At 39.7% G+C, this 18,311-nt stretch overlaps 3 protein-coding genes across 3 annotated transcripts; 2 read left to right on the top strand and 1 right to left on the bottom strand.

Annotated features, from left to right (window-relative positions):
* The first annotated feature begins 146 nt into the window (after positions 1–146).
* LOC101328661 (histone H2B type 1-C/E/F/G/I-like) lies at positions 147–10,970 on the top strand. Its single transcript, XM_019945144.3, has 2 exons — positions 147–581; positions 10,730–10,970. The coding sequence occupies exon 1, from the start codon at positions 192–194 to the stop codon at positions 570–572; it is 381 nt and encodes a 126-aa protein (XP_019800703.1). The 5' UTR covers positions 147–191; the 3' UTR covers positions 573–581; positions 10,730–10,970.
* Positions 10,971–13,676: 2,706 nt separating this feature from the next.
* On the top strand, positions 13,677–15,407 carry H1-6 (H1.6 linker histone, cluster member). The gene has a single exon (XM_004316293.4). It carries the CDS (start codon positions 14,341–14,343, stop codon positions 15,019–15,021), a length of 681 nt encoding a protein of 226 aa, XP_004316341.3. The 5' UTR covers positions 13,677–14,340; the 3' UTR covers positions 15,022–15,407.
* A 793-nt stretch (positions 15,408–16,200) lies between these two features.
* LOC101328944 (histone H4) lies at positions 16,201–17,367 on the bottom strand. The gene has a single exon (XM_004316280.4). The coding sequence runs from the start codon at positions 17,365–17,367 to the stop codon at positions 17,056–17,058; it is 312 nt and encodes a 103-aa protein (XP_004316328.1). The 3' UTR covers positions 16,201–17,055.
* Positions 17,368–18,311: the final 944 nt, after the last annotated feature.

The following is an 18,311-nucleotide window of genomic DNA, read 5'->3' as shown; positions in this document are numbered from 1 at the left end:
CCTAAGTAGCCAATAGAAAAGCTTTATTTCCATTCCTCATTTACATAGTTCTGCCCATAGATGACAGCCTTGCTGTTTGTCTTCCAATTAACTAAGACGCAGTCTGCATCCTTCATTAGCATAAAGGCCCTATAAATAGCAGAAACCCTCTTTCTACTTTCATTTTATTTTTCGTGTTTTGAGGTTTTAAAATGCCAGAGTCAGCCAAGTCCGTTCCTGCCCCGAAGAAGGGCTCTAAGAAGGCAGTGACCAAGGCGCAGAAGAAGGATGGCAAGAAGCGCAAGCGCAGCCGCAAGGAGAGTTATTCTGTGTACGTGTACAAGGTGCTGAAGCAGGTCCACCCGGACACCGGCATCTCGTCCAAGGCCATGGGCATCATGAACTCGTTCGTCAACGACATCTTCGAGCGCATTGCGGGCGAGGCGTCGCGCCTGGCGCATTATAACAAGCGCTCGACCATCACGTCCAGGGAGATCCAAACGGCCGTGCGCCTGCTGCTGCCCGGGGAGCTGGCCAAGCACGCTGTGTCTGAGGGCACCAAGGCTGTCACCAAGTACACTAGCTCCAAGTAAACTTGCCAAGTAAGCGTCTTTACACCTAACCCCAAAGGCTCTTTTAAGAGCCACCCACATGTCCACAAAGAGAGTTGTAACCTGCTGCTTATTTTCTATAAGTTGAAGTTTGGCCAAAAGTACTGTGCATTAATTAGAAGACAAAGGTAGAGAAATTTGTAAGTCCTATTAATGGATCTAAGGAATGACAAGTGAAGCTGTTAAAAGCACTGCCAGGTTGTTGGGTTTTGGCACTGTTGTGTCAAATGTTATCCATTACCCGTTGCAATTAGGGGGTCACCGCAAGTATAAAGTCAGCTATTTTTTGAGTCCCAGTGATCAATGTACTGTAATTGACCTACAGCTATCTGAACATGAAAATTAACTGCGTAGGTGGCTGGTGGTTTGTAATACGTAGTCGGGGTTGACGAACTGCTTTAAGAGATGCTTGCAACTTGGCAAGTTTCCATGGAGGTTGAACCGAGGGCTGGCACCGAAAGGCGGGGAAACTAGGCGGGAAGAGAAAGGAGGCTATTGAACTTGGCATACAGAGTCTCTAGGAGAGAACCTTCCCAAACCAGGTAGTCGCGCGGCGGGGAGGGGGTGGGGGGAGCTGGCAAGTTCCACCTTCCCTTAAGCAGTTTAATCTTTGTTCCAGGGGAAGATTTTAAGGTGAAAGAAACGCATTTTCCATTTAATTTATCCAAGTCTAGAACACATTGTCAGCACCTAGGAGTAAACTTTGCTTTCTCTGTAAAAAAGTGGGAGACTACAGGAATAAAATTTATGTTACAAGGAAAACAGGTTTTTTTGTTGTTGTTTAACGACTTGAGGTAAGATACAATGTGATTTAGATTACTTAACATTAAGACCCCGTGATTCGAAATGTGCAGTTTTCTTTGATCCTGGGAAAAATACTACGGCCTGTCTGGCGCTAGACAGGTGTCCATTGGAACACGGCTCCACAGTTACTGGCTGCCTAACCTGGAAGTTACCTGAGAAATGAGGTGCAGCCCTGGCTTAATTAAGGTAGAAGTGCAAATATAGGACAATGGCACATGCTTATCACACAAGCTCTTCAGCCAAACTATAAAGTTTCCCAAGTCCTTCAACAACTGAAATTGGATTTTTTTCTATACCCCTAGTGAGCCTGCGCAAGGACTGATGATCCAAATCAGACTAACCTCTCCTCACTGCCAGCTGATCAGTTTACCCCAAAAATGTGCAAACATTCACTATCCCAGGCTGACTACAAGGTTTTGTTTTGTTTTTGTTTTCTCCTTCTCTTCCCCTCTTTTCCTCACATATAAATTCTGGTTTGCCTTTGTTGGATGAAATAACAACTATTGCTTGATTTCTCTTCAATACAAGAGCAGGCTGCCTAATCATTAACACCTTGGACCATTTATTTCTGAAGATTCCACCAAGACATTGTTTACCCGAGCCCTACCTTAGGAATCAATAGAAAAGTGAACTGAAAATGTACCTTGTCTAGCCCTGGGCACTTTGAGTTTTCTGTTCATCTTCCCTTGGCTCTTGTATGCTAAAATTTATTTTTTCCCAAGTCTGCTTCTTATTTTGGTTCTTAGATTGTACTTTGTCGATTGGATACACATTAGTGGTTTTATCGCTAGATCATTAATTAGTTGGTGGCAGAGGACAGGGTATCTGGAATCTGGTTCATTTGTTCATCTTTTTTGGGTTGTTTGTGTTTGTCTGAGGATTCTGGTCATCTCTGGCATTTGAGAACACAGGACGAGGAAGTTGGTGTTTTTCATTCTGGCCTTTGATGGGATCCACTGTGTTTGGTGTTTTGTGTTTGTATACTGTGGGTTCTTTTAACTAAAAATCAGAGTTTCTTTCTTCCTTTCAAAACTGTCTGTTATCGTGATTACTCAGTATGGGTCCAAATAATTGTCAGTATCTGCAAAAATAACATTCCTGCTTCAAAGATAAATGAATATAAAATGGCCACCTAAAACTTTTAACTTTAATAAAGCGTTAGACCTAACAGGAGACTTAAGACAAGAAAGAAAACAAGGAAACAGCATCTCCAGCCTACAATTGGCCTGTCTCTTGCTATGCCGAAGCCTCTAAAGTTTATTATTCAATAATTCCAAAAAAATATTGTCCCTTCTTGCTCTTTAAGTAAGGTCAGAGAGGAGAGAGAAGAAATATGTCATTATAAATAAAGCTATTGAGTCAGAAAAAAGAGAGGGCTTCCAATACCTGTATAGAACAAACGTTAAATAGTTTATTAACCTTAATGAGTTCATTGTGAGGGATGTGGCACTGGAAACTAGAATTTCCTACCAAACTTAGAAGGATATCAGAGAATTTACTCATATTCCCAGCTGTGGTGTACCCTGAGGGATCTCTGATCTTAATCACATTTGTTTCTTTAACTGATCAACATACTTAAATCTCTGGTTGCTTTTAAAGTAAATCTCTTTAAGTTTTGTTCCAGTTTCACAATTAGCTCCTCTAACTTGTACAATGATTGAGAATATTTTCTGCTTTATGAATACAAATAATTTTGAGCAAATTATCTACCTCAGCAGAAAATTTTAAAAGTTATAATGTAAACTTAAATAGCTTATATAAAGACTAAAAAACATACATCAATTTAAAATAAGAGCAAAATCAAATTCTCCAGATGCTTTAAACGTGCTACCTCTTTAAGTTGTAACTCAGACAGAAAAGAAAGTTTAACTGAATTTAATTAGTGGTCTTCGTTAACACATTACAAGATAAGAAACAAAACAGAACTACTCCATTATTTTTGAACAACTTAAATATTTTAATACATGGCATGTAATTCTATAGGAAATTTAAAAATCACATATTTCTAATCAAGTTAACCCTTTGGATAAATTTGCTGGCTTAACAATTCTGCCTTACAAACTGGCTGTACATCTTTTTCTTTATTATTGTTATAATGTAAGAATAATGTTAGTATTCTAGTTTACACAAGTTTAGGGGTTATTTTCTTTAAAAAAAAAACTAAGTTAAAATTACTAAATTTCTTTAACTCTACTGATTAGATGAGTTATCATCACTTTATTTAAAATTTTACATTACATAAATTATGCATTGAACTAAATTATCACAAAATAGTGATAAGGTAGATAGGTAATGTCATTTTTAAAATGGAATTAATTTTTCTAATGTTACAAATCATAAGGACTCATTGTGTCAGCTTAAATACTGAGTTCAAAGTCTATAGATAACTTTAAAAATTTAGATAAATATTAAATTGGGTAAATTAAATAAGTTGGAGGGTACAAAATACACATCACTAAAAACAGATCTACGCAAGTCTTTTATTTTCACACAGTTGAGAATGACCATAGATTAACAGGTTAGAGAACATATAGATGCCGTAGGAGAATAGAAATAGCTATGCTTGTTTTTGCTACTTTATATATGTAGAAGGGATATGTAAAGTGTATATGTGGGCCCAGAGGACAAGGCAGGTTTTGGACGGCCTCCTGGTTTCCTTATGCCTATGAGGGAACACAGTTGCCTGTTTTTCTAAAGGGCTGTCGTTAATACAAACAGCTCTGACTCTACCAAGTACTATAGCTGCAGAGAAACACAAATATGTACACAAGCAATGGCTATGTTTGGTCTGTTTATTTATTAGAAAGTTGTTACTGTTAATTAATGTAGTAAATTCAATTTTATATGTATTGTCTTATTTATGCTGACAAGGTAAGAATACTTTAGAGCTGCCATTAAAGACTGAATTTATAACTATATTAATTTATCAACCACCCCTCAATAAAAATTGACTATCCAAATCTCTCATCTCTCTGTAGCCCAACCACCTCCAGACTTCATGGTCATGTAACAAAAAATAACTCCAACACAAGCACAAACTAGTTCAAGTTTTACAAAGATGTTGATTATCTCAAAAACTTGGCAAGTGATTGAATTTTGCTATATATCCAATTAGTACAAATTGAAAAACAATAAAGGTGGGACCGTGCTTCAACCATATCTCAAGAACCACAGCATTAACAAATCAATTTCATGTTATTGTTTTAAAATATATGGATCTTTTTTGCCACCTGGGAATACTTGTAATAGTTTTAAATAATAAAAAATGAGATCATGGATAAAATATAAAACTATTCTTATCAGAACATATCAATCTATATCACCCCCTAACTGCTGAGAAGATAATACAAATAATTTAAAGTAAAATTCCCAAAAGAACATAAACTTACTGTGCCAAAATTTTACTTCTAACCTTAATAATAATGATAATATGACCTACATCTAAATATTCCCATAAGTTCTCATCATTTGAAATTGTACCACAAGATCCATGTGACTTGTCTTTTCTTCTCTTTTGACATTTTCAGGTGTCAGGTATTATCTAAAACTAATGTAGGCTACACTGTCACATATACAACAAATGCAATCTACATTTCAAAAAAAGACTTCAACAGACACACCTCTACATAATATACAATTAAAGATTGTATTAAAAGAGACTCCCCAAAGTGTCAACTTTTAACAACGCTAGAAAAGGCCATTTCCAGTATTTTTAACTACAAATGTTGTAGTTCAGGACAAATGGATTTTTTCTTTTTTTTCACAGCATAAACATGTTTAGAATCCTACCACTTGGATATACACTCTCATTGGAAAGCCAATCGTGACACATTAAAAGATTTCCAGAATTTTGGAAGTAGGAAGCTTCCTCCTAAGGTTCTACAGATCAAGATGAGATCTAGAATAGATAGCTTTTTCCTTCTCCTTCCCATTGTGTTATTCTTTGTCCTTTTCTCCATTATCAGTTTTTCCAATGATTAGATCTCAGATTTGTTCTTCTCAAGTATTAGAAAAAAATTAAAAATCCTCAGAGCCTAGCCCTCTATCTATACCTTGACTAAAAGTTCCTGAACAAAAGAATGTGTACTACATAATTTATTTCTGAGTATGGCTCAAATTAGAGTTACAACTGTGGTTAGGAAAAATGACACTTGTTTAACTTAAATCCATCAAGGTAATCTTTGAGGCCTGTTCTTCTAATTAAGACATGCCAATTAAGTACTTGAAGATAATAGAGGTTTCAAATATTTCTTATTATGTTTGTGATTGTCCTCATAACGTTTTTGTCTTCCTCCTCTGCCTAATATGCAGATGACTAAGTGTTACAAAGAGGAGACTAAAACCCGCTACTCTATTATGAGAGTCTTGACCAAAGTGGTGAAGTTGAGAGACTCTGATGCCAGAAATGGTGAAGATATGACCTACCTAAGATGGAAATGCTGACTGAGAGTCAGTGGACCATATTATACAGAGGCAGCCTGTCACATATTCTTCACAGCCAATCTTGAGAGTTTTTAGACAATCACTATTTTTCTTTTTTTTTTAATCCTCTTTGGTCTGTGTAAGAACAGATTGTCCACACCGAACTCTTTCCTACTGAAAATAATGTACAAACATGATATCCTGTTCCTAGACAGTCCAAAGGTATTTCCTCCCCTCTTTCTCTTTCATAGTCATCTTTTTTGACTTGGATGAAATCAATCTATTGCTTGGCATACCTTATACACAAGTTAACAGTGTGCTAATAATTAACTAAATGTCTTTGAGTTACTGTTTGACAAACGTAGTGCTCTGAGCCTGTGGGGTGATAGTAATTACCTACTTGAGAAGATGGGGTGAGGATTAAATGAAATAGAAAATAGAAAATATTTGTCCTAGAAATGGTATGGATGCCAGTAAAATGGCTGCACAGCATTGCTCCCTGTTGACAGAAGTGTAGCCCCTGGAGATAAAACCTCCCGGTTTGACGCTCAGCTTGCCACCTATTAGCTGTGAGACTGATGCAAGTCATTAATCTCTCTGTACCTCTTCTATATCTTGAGGATGATGGTAATAGCACCTACCTTCTAGATGTTTGTGATGATCAAAGACCTTTAATGCATAGAACACACTTTGAAGGGTGCCTGGTACATGATAGGTACTCAGTTTTTGTGTGATGTTTGACAAGTTTCATTTATAACCTTCTTTATGCCCTAAAGGGAACTAAGGCAGCTTGTGACTGAAGACCTCAGTCGGTAGGAGCTGGTCTTTCTTAAATGATAGGAATTTCACAAGTGATATAAAAAGATTGCCAACGGATTCCTTTGCATTTACATTGGTCCAACAGGTTGACAGAAAATGCATTATTTTTCCCATACTTGTACTTAATTAGCTCTCTAGGCGTATACCTAAGGACATGATAGCTATCACTTGTCTTGAAGCGTCCAGATTTCGAAGGGTGTGTAGATTCAGTACTTTGCAGTCCAACAGTCCTAAATTTAAAAGGTATTAAAAATTATTTAGCTTTTCCAAAATTTCACCCTGTGCAATCCTGGATGACTAAGCGTAAAATTAATTGGGCCAAATACACAGTTGCCTTTGACCTTGCCAGCAAGACGTTCTAGGCTCTGACTAAATTCTTTGGACTCTGAAAATCAGCTTGACATATCTTCAAGTACTATGGGTTTATTATAAATTAGGAATTTATAAATTTAGAGTAAATTTAGAGAATCAACCACTTTCTTATTGTCCCACCTCAGTTCTGAGGAAGGAAAATGAAGCTTTGGTTTGCTCATTTAAAGACTTACATAACCTTATCATCCAATAAGCAATTTGTATAGTAATTAATGGAAAGAGCTGGCTTCGTCTTGCTATGGGTATTCATGGTATTAGATCTCCCCAGCTGCAGGCTCCAAGGGATGAAGGAACAGAAATGATGGGACTTGTCTCATTCTATGAGGAGACTGATATACTTAGAGGAGGCAACACTGGGGTAAAACCTTGACTTCATCACTTATAGCTCTAAACTTGTCTTCTGACAAGATCGAGTTCTCCAACAGTAAAAGAATTGGCTTCAAAAGCAATAAGGAAGAAACTTTGTTCTCATTTTCTTTTCTCTTTCCTCTCCTCCCCTCCTCCCTTCTTTTCTTTTCTTTTTTTCCTTTATTTTCTTTTCACTTTTTTTTCCCTACTATAATTGGCCCAAGCTCAGCTGTAGGACAGTATATAAAAATATCAAAGATTAAAATGTGCCTGTTTTGGGACTCCCCTGGTGGTCCAGTGGTTAAGACTTCGCCTTCCAATGCAGGGGGTGTTGGTTCGATCCCTGGTCAGGGAGCTAAGATCCCACATGCCTCATGGCCAAAAAAACAAAACAAGAGACAGAAGCAATATTGTAACAAATTCAATAAAGACTTTAAAAAATGGTCCACATTAAAAAAAAATGTGCCCCTTTTATTGTTAGATTTGCTTAAACAATTGAGGTGTTAGATGCTGGTCACTAGATTTTTAAACACATGCATTTGGGCTTTAATGCACTGAAATACATATATTTTTAAAAATTGAAATAAACAAACAAATACGATTGTGTGTTTAAGAATTCTACAGAGAAGATGCAAGTTCTGAGATCTTGAATGGAAGAAAGGCTGCTAGCCTCAAAGGTGGGTCAAGGATACTCAGCAAGCACCAGGGTAAGAGCTTTTTGGAGGTTTTGGAAGCACTTGGCCTCCCTGACTCTAAGCATCAGAGACTGAACCTGGCTGCATCGATTCTAGACATAAATAATGCTGAGTGGATTGGAATTGTTTTTCCTATATACATTTTTTATAAGTTTTTTTTTTTTAGAGCAGTTTTAGGTTTACAACAAAATTGAGAGGGAGGTACGGAGATTCCTCAAATAATCCCTACACCCACGCATAGCCTTTCGCATTACCAGCATCACTCACCAGATGGTACTTTTTTTTTTTTTTAAACCAAGGATGAACCTATATTGACACAGCATAATCACCCAAAGTCCATAGTTGACCTTAGGGTTCATTCTTCATGTTGTACATTCTATGAGTTTGGTCAAATGTATAATGACTTATATTCATTGTTATAATATCATACAGAATTTTTTACTGTCCTAAAATGATCGGAAATTTTAATAAGCTGGAAATGAGGGGAAGGGGCTGTGGGGTCTTTATCCTTCTCGCATGTGAGCTGGGGCATCATGGATGGTCTGGAATGGGTCTGAAAGAGCTGTATCTTCCTTTAGGATACTCCAAAGACCTGAAACACGGTTTGACGGACTCTTCCCCTGCCCACTGTCTGTGGCCTCTTTCTCTCATGTTCTGTACTGCAGCCAGATTTGCACACACTCTGCTTTTCCTGGTTTTCATCCTCCCATATATGCTGGACCTCGTCTTTGATATTTTCACCACAGAGGGAATGAAGACAGAGTTTTGGGATGGTCTAAGGAGGGGATTTCTGCCCTTTCTCCTCTGGTCCTAAGGACCACCTTCTGGTTCTTGTTCCTCCAGCTATCTTCAGTGACTGTCTCCTTGGAAAAGGACAAAGTCACTATCCTCTTGGAGCTTACATCTCAGCTGGGGAAGAGAGACAACAAACAATCGTTACTATGAGTAATTACATAGAATATGAGAAAGGAATAAATGCTATGGAAAGGGAAAATGGAAAACAGGAAAAGGGGGGATCAAGAGGAGTGGTAGATATAATTTGCACATTAGCACTAATTAAAATGCTTAATATAACAAGAGTAGCTAACACTAGTGTAGCACTTAGTATGGGCCAGGTACTGTTCTGAGTGCTTTACACCATTAACTCAATTTATTCTCAGACAATAAAATGTTAGTTGGAAAGCACATACAAAACTCTTGGGGGAAGACCCAGCAATGAAGAAAAGAAGAGAAATCAAAGCCCTATTGGTTCTACCTTGAGTACCTGTCCCTCTTTTTCTAGCACCACCATCACTGCCCTCATTCTGGGCGTGAGCTGGTGAGAAGAGCTGTGCTTCCCTCCAGCACAGTCCTTCAATCTGGTACATTTTCAACAGTGTTTAAGATAACACGTGCCACTTGCAATTGTTAAGGCTGCTACATCTGAAGCAACAGTGAGTTTGTTAAACTACTGGAACATCAGAGATCACACCAGGAGTCAGCAGAGATGGTCAATGGTTTGTGTGGGAGACTGTGGCCTTCACCAGCAAAAGAGAGGACTGCTTCCCCCTTGCCCACCCGCCACTACCACCAGGATCTGCTTCCAGGCAGAGCTTTCTCAAAACTTAAATAACTATGTAACTGTGACTACATTTTTACAAGCACACACAAACCAGGTAGCAAGAACCTCTCTCTGTAAAGTGGAGTGACGGCCTGAGTGTAAGCTGTGTCAAGCGTGGCTTATAATTACGAGTATTCATATTACCCAAACGTGCGACCAATTTTCACAGAAACCCATATGTCCCCGCCCCACTAATGTGTCAGCCCACAGGTAGTAAAGAGGACTCCTTAGTAAGCAAACCCTATTTCCTTGCACTGCATTTGGACACCAAGAGAGCATAAAATTAGGTTTGCCTCTGCCTACCTGTGAAGAAGAGTTGGAAAAATGCATTTCAAAACAACCCAGGAAAGAGACTAAGCATTTATTTGGGTACATTTCTATTAGATGTTTGATTTGGTTTATTTGAAAGTGGGGAATGATTTCATCTGCCAGCAGCCCAGAGAGAGGAGCATGTAAGAGAAGGGAGGCTTCTGGGAACTGTTAAAACTGCTTCATGTGGGAATAACAAGCTTGAACTCTTCAACCTGTCGTCATGCAAGGGCCTTCCTCATCCTTCACAACCGGTTCTACAAGGCTCACCCCCAAGCACCTCACCCTAGACAATCCCCACCACCTGGCCTTTGTCACTATGTCTCCTTTGTGAAAAGCCCTAATACCCTTTCCTCACCTGACAAATTCCTACCCACCCTTCAAGACGTAGCTCAAATGTAATTTATAGGACACTGACTAGATCATGCTCATCTTTTATTTACAAATGCACGTAGACTCAAATGCTAGAGGGTGTGGTTTTACTGTAGAGGATGGTTCACCATCCAACAGCTGTGCCATCTGGGAAACTCAGTCTCTCTGAGCCTTAATTTCCTCATGTATAAAGCAGGGAGGACCATCATACGTACCTCAGAAGCTTGTTGCAAGATTAAATGCATTGGTATCTAAAGGGCTTAGAGCACTGCCTGGCACAGAACAAACACCAATGAACATTAGCCATCGCCATTATTACTGTTCTCAGAATCAAGTACAATATCAGATATTTGATGAATTATAGAAGTGAATTAATCAATCAATCTCTCTTTTTACAGGAGGAGCAAATGGGCTTTAGAAATGTATTTTCTCACCACTGGTCACTGCTGGACACTGTTGCATCTCACAAATAAGTCAATGAAAATGATACTAGAAGAAGATAAAAGGAGGTATTTTTAACAATCACGGAAGGATCAATAAGAACTTGGCTAAAACATTTATTTTGAGTATAAAAATATTAAATGATAATTGCAGAAATTTGTAAGAAGAGAAATATATAACAAAGAAAATTAAAATAAATCTTAGTATCTCTTTTCTATATGTATATATGAATATGAACATATATATGAGATCCATCTCTAATAAGTATATATCATATATAAAGCAAATTTAGGTATCATGCTACATATACACAGCTAATTTTCTAGGTAACATGCCTAGAAATGCACATTTTTTATAGATGTATGATTACTTATTAATTAGTCCTGTTACTGGCTATTTAGAAGGAGTTCCATTTTTATGCATTATAAATCATACAGATCACACTTCTTTTTACATAAATCTTTGTTTAAATATTTGATTATTTCCTTGGGACGGACTTCTAGAAGTAGAAATCCTAAATCACAAGGTAAAACCATTTTTTAAGGCCCTTAATGTATACATTCATCAAATTGCTATTCAGAAGGACCATGCCAACTTATAACACCAACATAATACAATAATTCCTATTTTACGGCAGTCATATTTACTGAGAATATTTTTAAAACACTTAATCAGATAGACCAAAAAAAATTGAAATGTAATTTCCTTCATTATGAGTGAAGGTAGTTTTTTCCCCATATTTTTATTAGCCATGATCCCATAAGAAATAAACTGCTGCAAAACAATGAACAGGATTGCAACAGTTCCACGGGAAAGCACTCTGAGAATAAGTAGGATCTTAGGTTAAGACCAAAAAAGGGAATATTTATCAGGTGCCTCCTTTGCCCAGGACTGTGTTGGAATAATGAACCATGTTTGGCTATGTGTAACTAAAACTACTTTTATCTAGGTTGTCTCTAATAAGCCTCCTAATCATTCCATGAGAAAAGTATCTGCTATGGATTGATTTATGCCCACCCCTCCTCCAAAATTCATATGCTGAAGCCCTAACCCCCAATGTGACTATATTTGGAGACAGGGCTTTTAGGAGGTAATTTAGGCTACAGAGGTCATAGAGGTGGGGCCCTAATCCAATAGGATTCATGGCCTTATAAGAAGAGAAAGAGAGAGCCATCACTCTCCTGGTGTGCATGCACTCATGAAAGGCCATGTAAGGACACAGCAAGAAGGCAGCCGTCTATAGGGTAGGAAAAGAGGTCTCACCAGAACCTGACCATGCTGGCACCCTGACCTCGGATTTCTAGACTCCAGAGCTTTGAGGAAATAAATTTCTTTGTTTAAGCCATGCACTCTAGAGTATTTTGTTTGAGTTGCCTGAGCAGACTAAGTGTGAGATGGGAGAAGGAGAGCCTTTTGAAGCCAGACTTCTTGAAATCAAATCCCAGCCTTCCTGCTCACTAGCTCTAAGACTTTGGGCAAGTTGTGTGACTTTTCTGTGACTCAGTTTCCTCATCTATAAAATGATTTCATACATTTTTTAAAAAAATTTTTGAGGGGAAAATACTTGGGACAATGACTGGCACATATATATGGTGTATATGTGTGTGAGCTTGTTTTTATGGTATCTTTTCGAATTATAATGCAAAATATGAATCATGGTGTTTTCTCTGGATCTTAGATTATGGAATCTAAGAATTTTAGAAAACTAGCCAATTCTCTGTTACTTTTACAGCAATGAGTGATATGTTCTGTCAACCTGTAAATATAAGTATCAATCCACTCATACCCGACCCTAAGCCACTGACGTTTAATGGTACGACCTCTAAGGATCACCGAGGTTCAGAGAAACCAAATACACGTTAAAACAGAGCCCTTGGTAAGATGCACCCGTAATCTCTCTAAGGAGAAAAGAATTTTCAAACTGAGGGTCACAATGTATTAGTAGGCTGTGAAATCAATCTCATGATTTGCAACCAGCATTTTTTAAAAAATAAAATAAACTAGATGAAAATATATCAGAATGCACTTAAGGTAGTATTGTTTTCAGAATTTATGTTTCAAATGTGTGTGTAAGTGCACATGTGAGCATGTATGTGAGACAGAGAGAGTGAAAGAGACTTTTCTACCTCACTTTGCAATCAGAAGTTTGAAAGTCTCATCATCTCATTTCCTCTTCAGAAGTATTTCAAATGTAGACTCTCTCTTTTCCCACACTCTCTCCTCAAATGAAGCTCTTGTCTTTCTTCTGAGACTATTACAACAGACTACCAACCTCTGACATTAGGCTTTCCACAATAATTGTTTATGTGAAAAATCGAAAATCAAGGCAACTACAACCACTATACAAGAAGACAACTACTACAAAAATACACAAGCTCTCTCCTTAAAAGCCTCCAGTGGTTGCCCAGTCTGTAGAATGTCACCAAATTTCTCACGCAGGCAGTTGCGGATCTTTGCAAGATGGTCCTTATGGGATTTTCCTTTGCTGAACCCTGGACTCTGGTCATATTACACCGTTCCCTCAACATCCTCCTGGAAGGCCAGGCCTTGAAACTCTTATACACCTCTGAGAAAGCTGAGTCCTAGAACAAGCCCAGAGAAACATCCTAGACATTATTCCAATAACTCTTTTCCCACAGCTCTGCAGGACACCTGCCAGCCCAGTCCTGTTAGAGATCTGGGTCTGTCGTTTCCACTGAGCTCTTCAGACCAGGGTTCCTGCCTCATATTTTATAGTTAATTAAGTGCAGGGATTGTATCTGTTTCCTTACATATTCTTTTTGAGGGTGGAGGGTGAAGGGGGTGGGTGTGGCTATAGGGGTAAGGTTTGAACTAATGAAACCAGAAGCAAAACTCAGTTCAAGATGCCCTCTACAAGGGGGACCTGATTTTGGCCAAGCAGATATCATGTGTGAAATCCAGGTAATTTACTCCATGCTTGAGGGTCTGCTATCAAGCCTTAGGGACTGAGAAGTGGTTTTAGTCACAAGCAATCCACATGCCTGTAGATCATTGTTTATTAGATTGTTTGCCCAAATAAGGTGTTATCCTGAAGTTTTTTGACAATTCTAAAAGCATCTTCCAACTCTGCAGTGAGACATCTAAGATATCTGTGTTACTTCCCTCATATACATAAATAATTTTCAATAAAAATCAGGGCGTGAATAATTTATTTTCTCCACCAACTGAAAGCCAACCATTTGGAAGACCAGTTAGAAGAGATGAGATAAGTCATTCGTTAAAAACTACTTTTATATTTACACGGAAAAGAGGAAGTTTTGTGCTTCCCTTTGAATTTTGTTGAAAATCGAGGGCTTTATTGAACAGTTTTGGCATGCAGGGTCATTTTTCATTAAAAGGCAAAAAGGCATCTGAAATCTGTATCTCTATGGTTTATTCAGCAGTGGAACCTGGGCGATTCCGTGCAGAGGGTATTCGAGGCATTCAACTTTTGGCCGTGAAACAAACACAAATGCTCCTTCCCCAAGGGCGGGGGCGGTGCCTGAGCGACGCACCAATCACAGCGCGCCCTGCCCTATATAAGGCCCTGAGGCCCGTGCAGTAGTTTATGCTATTTGCTAGGTGGTACGTATTGCTCTACTCTAATGTAATGTCTGAGATGGTGCCTGTCGCTCTAGCGGACCAGGTTCCGCCGTCCATGGAAAAACCTCCCCCCCAAAAAAAGGGCAAGAAGCCGGTTGGTTTGACGGGTGAAAGTCGCAAGACCACAAGCGCCTCATTGTCCAAGTTGATCATCGAGGCCCTTTCCATTTCTCAAGACAGAGCTGGCATGTCTGTGGTAGCACTGAAAAAGGCGCTAGCAGCCGTGGGCTATGACGTGGAGAAGAACAACAGCCGCATCAAGCTGGGTCTCAAGAGCCTGGTTAGCAAAGGAATTCTGGTGCAGACCAGGGGTACCGGTGCTTCCGGCTCTTTCAAGCTCAGCAAGAAGGTTGCTGCTGAGCCCACCAAGGGAAAGGTCAAGAAGCCTGTTTCTACCAAGACGAAGAAGCAGGTCTTGGCCGGAAACTCCAAATCTCCGCAGAAAGCTAAGACCAACAAAAAAGCAAAGACGCCGAGGAAAACAATGGCTGAGAAAGCAGGTTCGAGTGGCAGAAAAGCTAAAGGCGCCAAGGGCAAACAACAACGGCAAAGTCCAGCGAAGGCCAGAGCAGGGAAGCCCAAGGCTGGGAATTCTAAACTGATCCAGCTGAAGACTAATCCTAGGAAAGCAACAACCAAGAAGTAACATTTCGGCAACGGCCAGTTTTCATAGAACCCAACGGCTCTTTTAAGAGCCACTCAAATGATTTTGAGGGTGTGACATTGCATTTTCAGAAGACCCCGGAAGAAAAGACTATTCGTCAACTTTATCACTTGACAATAAGCAAGATTGTGATGTGGTGATAAGTGTCTTGTCAGACAAACGGTACAGACTTTGAAGAGCTTTGGATACTTAATGGTATGCTGACTGCCCAGTTCCAGAAAGTTAGGTTGTCCATCCTAATAAAAATAAGGCACATTCCTTGTATGTAAGTTCCTAAATGCTTAGAAAAGTGCTGGATTTTAAGCCGAGAGAGGAGAGGAGATCAGCTCCATGCCCAACCATACCTGACCATGTTTTTTCACCTAATGATACGCTAGTATATGACTTAATGTGCCTTTCCATGTAAGATTTCTGAACTCAGTCTCCATGGACTTTACAGGGGTTAATATACAGAAACCAAGGTCTCAGTTTGGATTAGTGAGAAGTTTACCTCTCGTTAAACAGATTTCTTTCCACTATGAGTGATTAGTTGCATAAATCACAGATGTTTCCGTTTTACATTTGCAAGAATATTGAAATGCCTTTCACCTTCATTAGTTTGCAAGTGGTTACCAGATGACTATATATTAAGCACATACTGTTACATTAAAATTTGGTTTGATAATATCATTAGTCTTGATATAATTGTTCTCTATTTATGAAGAGAATGATAGGCTTGTTCAGATTGTGCTACACAGGCTGAAAAACGTTAACTCTAAAACGTGTGGAGATGTTGGAGGTTCAAATATTAGGGTGTGACCTTTAAATCACAAACCTGCTTGTATTAGGAAACGCTTAGGGTCGGAGTTAAAGCATCTTTTCCGCTTTAAACAGTTGTTTGTTTTCACTTAGTTTGTAATTTAGCGTTCTTAAAGATCCTCATAAAATAAATTTATACTGTTAATCTTATTTTGGGCCTTGGTATTGGGGGCGACTTCGAACAAAGCCCATTGCAAAACTACGTAATTAATGCAGTCACACATACAAACATGTTCTATATCCTGTCTGAATTCATTTGTATAATCGGGCCACAGAAAAAAAAAATTAATTGTATCCTATATGGAAAACGACTAAATACAATGGTTTCAATTTGTACAGAATCAGCTACAGCCCTGCTTTGCTTGGATAAGGTGGCCACTGTTTCCCTCTGAGGCTGGAGTTGGGATAGTGCAGGAAAATTCTTCACTTGCTGGACAAGGCAGTGAGCTACTTCTCTGTGTCCAGCAGTGGACTGACCCCAGACTATCACCGCAAAGAGAAAGGAGGAACAACTGGCTTCATCCCGCCCAGAAGCCAGCCGACCTCCCGGCACTACTGCAACCTGTGTAGAAGCGGCTCGGCCACTCTGCGCCTTTGTTCCTCGGGCCCATTAGCGCCTGGATTGCATCGGATTAAAAAGTTAACCAATGAAGGTTTTCCCTTAAGTTCCGGGTACCGGTATGAAACCCCTTGTTTTGGCCAATAGGAAAACAGCCTTGTAACACCACCCTCCGCAATTAAACAGTGGTTTCTTCGCCACACTGAGAACCAGCCAATGAAAGCTTGTCCCCAAAGAGCCTTCATTTGCATAGCTCTCTGTTGTGTGGGTGATACTGTGAACTTTTGTGCCATGGATGCCTCCAGCCGTCCACTTAAGGACAGTTCTAATATTTCCAGATGCATAAAATAGGCACATTTCTCTCATGGGTCCAATCTTATACATCACTTCGCGTTTCACCGTTTGTGAAAGCCTACTTTCTTCATAAAGACCCAAGTTTAACACCTTAGTGAAGCGCAAGGCCCTAAGTATTTAGTTACATAGCTGCCGTGTTAATGCAGCTTCCGACCATACTTCGCATGTTAAATTAGCTCTGACATTTGGCTTTCACACACCTCCGCAACGTCCAACAGCCCTTCAGCGAGTTTGTGGGCGGCCCTGAAAAGGGCCTTTTTGGTTTTTTTAGCAGATGTCGAAGTCTGTCTCGGCCGATGCCGTGATCAACCACCGAAGCCGTAAAGGGTGCGGCCCTGGCGTTTGAGTGCGTAAACCACGTCCATGGCGGTGACAGTCTTCCGCTTGGCGTGCTCGGTGTAGGTAACAGCGTCCCGAATCACGTTCTCCAAAAACACTTTCAACACCCCGCGAGTCTCCTCGTAAATTAGCCCAGAAATGCGCTTGACACCACCACGGCGGGCCAGGCGACGAATAGCTGGCTTGGTGATTCCCTGGATGTTGTCCCGTAAGACCTTGCGGTGACGCTTAGCGCCGCCTTTGCCGAGGCCCTTACCACCCTTTCCGCGACCAGACATGGCTGCTGTCACAGTAACTTTTTGAACTTAGCACTGCTCTTTAAATAGCATTCTTGCGGACCTGATTGAAAACGAGAGCCCTGGTGGCTTTTCCACATTAGGTCATCAAGGGGTGGGGCAAGGAGGGGCTTATTAACATTTCAATGTTTTGATTGGTCGGAATACCTAGCTCTTCGTCTGGCGGGCCGTAATGTGAGGTGGCCTTCAATCAGCTGAAGAGCTTTAGTTTCTCTTTTGCCCTGCACTATTTTTCTTCCGTGCGCGTTTGCAAGTTGAGTATATTCAGCTCAAGGACATGGAGCAAAGAGCTTCACTCCACATTTCCTTTTGGTAACTTGGTAACTAATGTTAGATAATGGTTCCTTGGGGAAGGTAAAAATAATGTGTAAAGGAAGATAGAGTTATAGGTCAAGGGACTTTCCCTTTCAGTCCTTTTAATGTTTCAGTTTTAAAGGACGCATTTTGATGGGGCGAAATATAAGCCTGGCCATGAAGAGGCTCTCGTCCTAAAAGACCTGTGTTTGGAAAGACAAAAAGGTAGACAAACGACTGCAAATTAAAACTTCTTCCTTTTCTTCTCTTCCTCAATTCAAACACGTACTGGGTGACTCCTTTTTCTGCAAACGCACGTGAGAGAAGGAATTTAAAACTAGGCTTGGGTAATCAGTTACCTCTGGACCCTCTTCCTGGCCTGCGCCTGATTGGCCTGCATTTCCTAAAAGCTCCTTTCCTTCTTTCGTTAATCCTTTCTCAACCTTCTCTAGTTTTAGAGACAAGAACATACGTTTGTTTTGTAGAGTCCAGGATTAATAGTAAGATAGGGCTAATACTTGATTAAGGTCATTACAAAGCCTACAGGGCCCTCCCCTGGGAGGCCTATGATGAGATTATGGGTGTTTTGAACAGGTTAATCCCATTTTTGTTTTCATTCTTTTTTTAAAAAA

Source organism: Tursiops truncatus, chromosome 10 (assembly GCF_011762595.2).
Source record: "Tursiops truncatus isolate mTurTru1 chromosome 10, mTurTru1.mat.Y, whole genome shotgun sequence".
In the NCBI taxonomy this organism is placed as follows: domain Eukaryota; kingdom Metazoa; phylum Chordata; class Mammalia; order Artiodactyla; family Delphinidae; genus Tursiops; species Tursiops truncatus.
This window is presented reverse-complemented; position numbering and strand designations above follow the sequence as displayed.

Coding starts and splice junctions, on each gene's coding strand:
- LOC101328661 (XM_019945144.3), top strand. CDS start 192: ATGCCAGAGTCAGCCAAGTCCGTTCCTGCCCCGAAGAAGGGCTCTAAG.
- H1-6 (XM_004316293.4), top strand. CDS start 14,341: ATGCTATTTGCTAGGTGGTACGTATTGCTCTACTCTAATGTAATGTCT.
- LOC101328944 (XM_004316280.4), bottom strand. CDS start 17,367: ATGTCTGGTCGCGGAAAGGGTGGTAAGGGCCTCGGCAAAGGCGGCGCT.